The 7,462-nt window shown below is 41.5% G+C and overlaps 1 protein-coding gene across 1 annotated transcript in view; it reads right to left on the bottom strand.

Moving 5' to 3' along the window:
* CAMK2D (calcium/calmodulin-dependent protein kinase II delta) overlaps positions 1-7,462 on the bottom strand; it is a gene marked incomplete at its 5' end in the record, with an annotated part of 53,785 nt that overhangs the window by 45,937 nt on the left and 386 nt on the right. The window contains one exon of the mRNA XM_009574633.1: positions 2,915-3,017. Coding sequence (XP_009572928.1) covers positions 2,915-3,017 — 103 coding nt within the window. The remainder of the gene's footprint in view (positions 1-2,914; positions 3,018-7,462) is intronic.

Below are 7,462 nucleotides of genomic sequence, written 5' to 3'. Positions count from 1 at the left end.
GAGGCATAGCCGTGCTTTAAGCAGAAAAGCGACCATCGCACCAGAGGAGTACACCCAAAAAAAAAGAGGGGGGAAAAAAAAAGAAAAACATACTGATGCAGAGCTATAATTAGAATCAGAGCACGCCATGAGTCACTAAGTGCTGCAGAATCCAGTGGAAAGCAGAAAAATCTCCTGGAAGGAAGCAAGAAAAAGTTCAAAATGTCGAGCACATCGGAGTTCATGTTTCGCCTTGTTAAAGCAGGCATAAGAAGATGAAGGCAGGCACTCAGACCATTACTGAAAGGTTTTGCAGAGGAAGTTCCAGAAAAGGTACAGAACCCACTAGTCTTATCGAATACCACAAATTAAAAAAAAGACCCACATCAGACTACTTTCTATTACCTTGCTGCCAGCTTACCTCTTCCTTACGTATATATTTTGAAGACATTCTGTTCAATCTCCTTTCTACCCAGTGCAGCATGGCAGTCCTCATGATGCTACGAGTCTAAACCAAGCACTTCACAAGAACCGAATAACCAAAAAATAAAGTGCAAGGTTTTACAGGGAACTGCAACCTCCTGCAACCTCCATCATCTGTACGATATATTCATACAGATGTATCATCTACAGAAAATATCCCTGAAGTCAAGTTCATTCTGCTGATTTTTTTCTTGAGATGCTTCCTGCTTACCTGATGTTTTTGTCATTATAACCAATCACTTAGGTTTTGTCTTATTTCTATTCCACTCCTTTTGTACTGGTCTATTTGTTAATGTGCAAGAGCAATCTCCTCTGTCTTTTGTGGATTACTGAAATCCATTTATATAAAGGCTGGGATTTAAAACAACAGGCTAGCTTATAAAGCTACCAACATATGTCCAATGCTACTGCCTGTGCACCCACATGTAGTTATAGCCTAGATTTCAAACACACAGTCTCTCAACCCACTGCCTGCACAAAATCCTTTGTGCCTTTATTCTAAGCTTTGACAGCAAGCTCACAATCGCTTTGTTCAATTTTAAACCGCACTTTCTAGCTGCTGTAAGGGAGAATAGGTAGCTGCTATAAATATTTTATTCTGTATTTTTTCCTCCTGGGATTTACAATAAATTTCGTCCTGTGCTTCGCATCTGCTCAACGAGGGCGGTATGCAGGATAGATGTATCACATTTGTACATGTCCTATTATTTAAAATGGCCAGTATTAAATCTTTTCCACCGTTTTCCTTTGGGCATCTGTTAACTGTAATAAACAATCTGCAAGTAGCATTTTTTTTTAAAATTAACAAAAAAAAAAAGGAGTAGTTTAGTGGAACTGGAGAGAAGTGCATATTTAACTCACTACCCCCCATCCTCTTCTCATAACCTGAAGTGGAGCGTTGTACAGGGCACGTCAGATACATTCCAGGTACCAATTCTGGAGACCTGGTTTACACCACCAATTGCCACCTTCAGGAGGGCAGACGTCCTGCCTTTCCAACATCTCATGAGCAGGTCTGAAGCACAGAATGTGCTTTCTTCTGGTGGTCACACGCACACATGGAGTTTGCTTCCACATTCCCAAACATCTTTGTCACCTTCACCATCAAGCAAGCATACTCTTGATCCCGTCCAGATGAAGATAATGTTTCCAGAGTCACTAAAGTGGCTGAGAAACTCCAGTCCCAACTTCAGAAGATGTTTGTAAGCTGTGGATAGACCATCCTTTCCAGACCACTGCGCAAGGTTCCAGATGCTTTTAACCACCCTGTACCTTACTGGGTTTATGCTCTCCACAATCTACTCTGCGAGTTGCTTATATATTAACGAGTGTACAGTTTTAATAAACCAGCTGATTTTGACCTCAGTGGGTCAAAGAACAGTTTTATGAGCAGTTTTACTTGCAGACGTGAAGGGGCAGTCACCTCTAGGACAGCAATATAAACAGCTGGGAGAGATAACTTGTACTGTCACAGCAACACCTGGATGTGGGTGACTGTCTACAGTCTTGGGTACTCAAACCCCCTTTTCCTTCTTCGTCCAAGTCACATTCTGAAGTGCTACAGAATACAATTTTCAGGTACTTCCAGCTGACAGACAACTGTCCAGACAAAATGTTTTGGTGACTGGGAGGTACGCTCAGCAGTACTAACCTACAGTTTTACTCCTCAGTCACCCGAGCATCTGCCTGGAGACCACCCATCTCCCTCCCAGGCTCTACACCCGTATTTCCTTCCCCTAGATACACAAGGGAAAGCGGGGGAGAAGGGGCTTGTGTGCACCTACGTCTCAGTCAAACTTACAGGCTGACAAAAGCTAGGACAAGCCAGGAATCAGGAAACCTAAGTTTCAGGGTCAAGAAAGTCAATGGCACTTAGACTACATGCAAAAGGGACATTTGTAAAGCTGTATTTACTAGAAGCACGAATTTAAAAACCCTCTCCCTCCATCCTACCCCGTACCAGTACTGCTGTGCTGGCAAAATCCCCAGTATGAACACAGCCGTGCCAACAGCAGAGACCTTTGCCGATTTATTTCATGTTGTTTCTAAGGTGATTTACCTTTGCTAGTGAAGAGGAGGCTACGAGGCAGAGCCAATTCTTGTCTAAGCGAGCTCTGATATTTGGAAATGTAGCCACAGGTCACTTTTGAGGTGTTGGGGGATTTTTGTTTGTGGTTTTTTTTCCTTTTTTTTTTTTCTTTTTTAAGCAAACAAGGTCTGCTGCCAAACTCTGTCCAATTTGGTGAGAATTACAGACAACATTCTTCCTGGAGACAAAGGTCTAAAGTGTAATCAGCTGTAGAGACTGAAATATGAACAAAACACCCTTTAAAGCTACGTATCAAGTAGTCACACAGCTGCATGTTTTACACTAGGGTGAGAGTTGGGTGGTTTGGGAGGCTTAATGGCTATGCCGAATGAATGGTGAGACAAAAATAAAATATTTACTTACCAAACCAAGCCTGTTGCTCTCCTTGGACTTCTATAGCCAATCCAAAGTCCGCCAGTTTTACTGCTGCTCCCTTGGATTTGCTAGCTAAAAGTAAGTTCTCAGGCTTTATTCAGAGAGAGAAAAAAATTGAGATGAAAAGATAAGTAAATATATTTTAGACAGGTTTTCACTTTTTTTAGTTATGGTAGTCTGGAAAAGAACAAACACTTAGAGGAGTGAAAAAGAGAAAAAACCCATGCATTTTCTCCATGAAATTGCAAAAATTGCGCTTTTCATTCCTACTTGGAAAGAACCACCAGGCCTGTAAACAGCCTTCATGATCCCATGACAGCAAGCCTAAGGACAGCGCGCAGATCTACTAGAGAAGGAGGTCGGCCAGAATGGTCGTATGGAACTGCAACTGTCCTATTTGCGTGATAGGACAATTCAGAGACTCCTAAGAGCTCACTACCAGAAAAACGCCACAGAAAAACCCCCAAAGACATGTATTCTTTGATTAGTAGTCTAACCTGTGCAGTTTGCAGGATTAGGCATCTATAACTGTCAAACATAAGTATGTTTTGCATGTCAGCTTAACAATAGCAGACGTATTATTATATTTGTATTTAGAGGGCAGGTGTATTTACATTGCAAATCTTTCAGCAAAACCAGCACGCCCACGTTTGTGCTTGCAAAGAACCTATTACAAATAACAATATAAGTTTGCAAAAGTTCCCACTTGGCTTTTTTTTTTAGGGTATGTTGGTCACGTCTGAAATCAAATGCTACAGTACACATGCACAATTAAAAGTAAAGGATTTGAACATAACAATGGTGTTCATTCTACTGTTCATAATGCATCCTTTTAACTTCATTTAGCAAATAGATCAATTGCAAATTGTCCAAAGACAACTTTATTCTATGAACCTTAACTTTTTTTTAAAAAAAACAACTTACAAAATACTGTAGAATTCAACAGTTTATTTCAGAGAACTGTGACCTCTATGGTATTTTCTTGCCATTTCTTTCTTTTCTATCTCCATTATTTTTAAGGAAGGTTTTGTTCTACACTTACATAATAACAAAACCTCACTTTCAAGGTTATTGCTGTGACTCTTCCAGAAGCAATTTTTGTAGTGAACTATCACAAGGGAATTCACTATATCCAGTTTAGCACTGGGGACCCAATCCTGCAAACTCTCAAACGCGTATTTCATTTTAAACCCAGCAGCAATCGTATAGGTTTCCAAGGGACTATTTATATGATTACACTTAATCCCATGCAGGTACTGAGCTTGGGAACAATTAAGACCATAAGCTTCTTTTAGCAAAGGCTATCTTTAATACATCTGTCAAAACATGCTTGAGCCTAATTAAGACCTCAGCCACTGTGATACTTCTATTAATTAACAACACAACTGGCCCTGACAAACTCTTGAGTCGAAAGGTGTTTTTTTCCCTCTCACCAAACTGTAAAGGAACATTTTTTCAGCAATTTACAAACACCGTTCTCTCACTCACCCCTTTGTTGCTATGTCATAGGAAAGACAGTATTAAAACCCTTTCATCAATAGTCACTTGATGAATCTTCTATTTCTACATTTTTAAAAACTGAGATTAAGGTCTCTCAGAATAAAATATAATCTGTATAGTCACTTAAATTATCAGTAACCACTTCAACTACATTATCTCAAACACTGACTGAATAGCTGAGGGCTCTTCTCTAGGTTCATCAACACTGACTTAAGCCATCTCACGCTGCTTGTCATTTAACTACACTAATTTCAACATATAGTCACATAGTTCTTGAAGGTTTCCTATCAGAGCGAGAGAAATTACTTCCTGGAATGCACTTCTTGTATAAACCTCTTAAAGCAATGGATGATCCTCTTTGGTTGTGACCTTCAGCAGCGCAACGCCCCATCCTCTCGGTTGAAACACAAGCGCTAACCTACCAAGCACTAACCTACCACTTCGCAACACGGGATTCCATTCAAAATGGCAGTTTTGTGTTTTCTGCTGCTGGGTTTTTTCCTTTTTTTTTCTTTTTCCCCTTGGGATTTTTATTTTAAAATTCCATTACGCCTCTTTGCTCTGCCAATCAAAGCGCTCTGCAGAAACACCGTTGTCACAGGCGAATATGTTTCAACAGAAGCCGAAGCAGATTTCCCGATTCACTCCTGTGCCAAAGACAAGAGTCTTTTGGGCAGCCTTGTGCGGGACCATGCGCTGCAACAACATGCAGCTGTCATTTCAGGATGACGAGAGGCATTCTAGGTAATTATCATGCATGAGCTTAGAATGACTGCAATTACTCGGAAAACATTAACAGCCCAGCGTGGGCCACGCAGGACTCGTACTTTGGATTCAATAGTGTCACCTTGTGTTACCGGTAGACTAGCTGCAGTCAAGCATGTAGAATGGCAGTCTTTACTGAAATTACTTACAAATAAGTAATTTATGCCTTGATTTATGCCTTGTTTTTCCAAAGGTCTTTAATTCTTAAGAGATCAAGTACTTATGCCTCTGTGTGTTTTTCCTTGAATGTAACTAGAGCATCTGGTTTTTTGTTTGTTTTTAATTTAACTTCAACGGGGAATGCAAGAGGGTCATAAATCATAGCATTTCACAAAAGCAGCAATGCTGCTGACTGCCAGGAACTGAAATTCCTACACGGAAGTGCGCTTTTACCATCCGTTAAAGACAGACTGCCCCTAACATGTTAATTTTTTCTGGATCTAGGATCCACCACCATTCTGACTTATACCAAGGATTACAAACAGAGCAGCAACAAGCACTTCTGCAGGTCATAAGAGGCTGCAAAAGCTCCTCTCTGTTTGCTACTAAATTACGCTAAAAGGAAAGGTAAGTAAAATGAGACTGTCCAAAATCTCCTCCTCTCGTTGCCCTCTCCACCCCCGAAACATGCCATCAGATTGTGGTCTGAGTTATCGGAAAAAAAATCCATCAAGTTTTACAGTTTAAGGATCCATGCCAGGCCATAACCATCTTCTACTTGTCTCGTAGCCCTGGTCTTAGGCCTCGGCATCTTCTCTTCGGTACAGAGAGTTCTGCTGGGATTTCACCACAGTCTTTCATTTCACTCTCTGTTTTTTTTTTTTCTTTTGCCCCAAAGCAGTAGCTGAAGAAGGATGGTTTTCTGCTTCCTGGAGTTTTCACTTTCAGAAATGAAACTGGGTACTACAGCTTGGCAAAACCACTTTTTCTCACACTGTTTTTCCAATTCATCCTGGATTTGCCAGAGCAAGAAATCCACACACGGTTTGGAGCTGGGAACAGCTGGATTTAATGCATTTCCAAAGAAAGTTATTTTGCGTGAATGTATGAAAAGTACTAGAAAGCATTCCTTGTTCTGTCAGCTTGCATGGCTACGATCCTTTTTTTCAGTTCCTTTTCATGCTAGAAGCATGGTCCTGCATGTACGGTGAGGGCAGGAATGGCTGGAGCAGCTGGACAAATTTGACATCCTTTCATTTAAACTTGTTCCATGTTATCCGGCTGCCATGCAAGATTTATGGATTGGATAGAGACTTGTCAGTCTCCAGAAGCGCAAAATGGCTAGAGAATTTTGTGTGCGTGCCTTTGAAATCCATCACGCTCTCTGAGCTTTCAGAGCGTAACCCTTTATGTTCCTACAGGACAACAGAGACTTTATAAATTCAGACAATGACTGTAACAGTAGTTTATTTGGGAGGGAAGGACGGCAAGAAAGATGACAGCATTCTGATTCCAACATTATTACTAATGATAAACACTAGAAAACTCCTCTCCTGGGAGGAAATTCCTGCTCCCCACAACTCATGCAGAAAGGAAAAGAAGAGACAAAGAAGCTGTGCCAGCAGTTTTTCGCTGCCTTAGCCCACATGCCATTTTTTCTCTGCCTTTGTAAAGGATCTGGTATTTCAGACACTGCGCTTCCATTTGATTTCAAAATAAACCACCTTCTTTTACTTAAGGATCTTGAAGCCCAAGTGCCCAGATTAAGTCTTCTCCCTTATCCACAAGGCTAGTTTACTACCAGCTTGGAGACAGACTTGTCTCTCTGAGCTTCCCAGTGAAAGAAAATGATCTTGTTTCTTTCCATGCCAACAGGCTTTAAACGCAGAGAGCATTTCCGCACCAGACGTCTCCAGCCATTTGGATATGTACATGGTTACGAAAGAGGTAATGCTTTTCCTGACACAGGAGTTTTCTTTCTGAAGCTTCTATCCCAACGGTACCGTTCATCCGGAAGGAACCCCACTCCTCAGGTGATCACGGTGAGGACACTGTAGAAATTCCTGCTTTCTAAAGCTGTTCTGTAGTTCATCGTCTGGAGGAGAGAGAGGTCTTTGTGCCAGCAATCTCATAGCAGCTGGCCTTTCCTCGCTAAAATGAGGGAAATGCTAGCGTGCTTCCCAGAAGCACTCCAAGTTACGCTGACAAGAGATGGAAAGTTCCCCCCAGACCCTGCCCCAAAAGCTCTGGAGGACAGAGAGGAAGATCGTTGCTTGAAAAGCAACTCCTGCTCTCCCTGGTGCTGACCACAGGTGCCAGCAGACTCTGGCG

The sequence above is a fragment of the Fulmarus glacialis genome, unplaced genomic scaffold (assembly GCF_000690835.1).
Source record: "Fulmarus glacialis isolate BGI_N327 unplaced genomic scaffold, ASM69083v1 scaffold4863, whole genome shotgun sequence".
Classification (NCBI taxonomy): Eukaryota; Metazoa; Chordata; class Aves; order Procellariiformes; family Procellariidae; genus Fulmarus; species Fulmarus glacialis.
The sequence above is the reverse complement of the archived record's forward strand: the minus strand, read 5'-3'. Positions and strand labels throughout refer to the sequence as shown.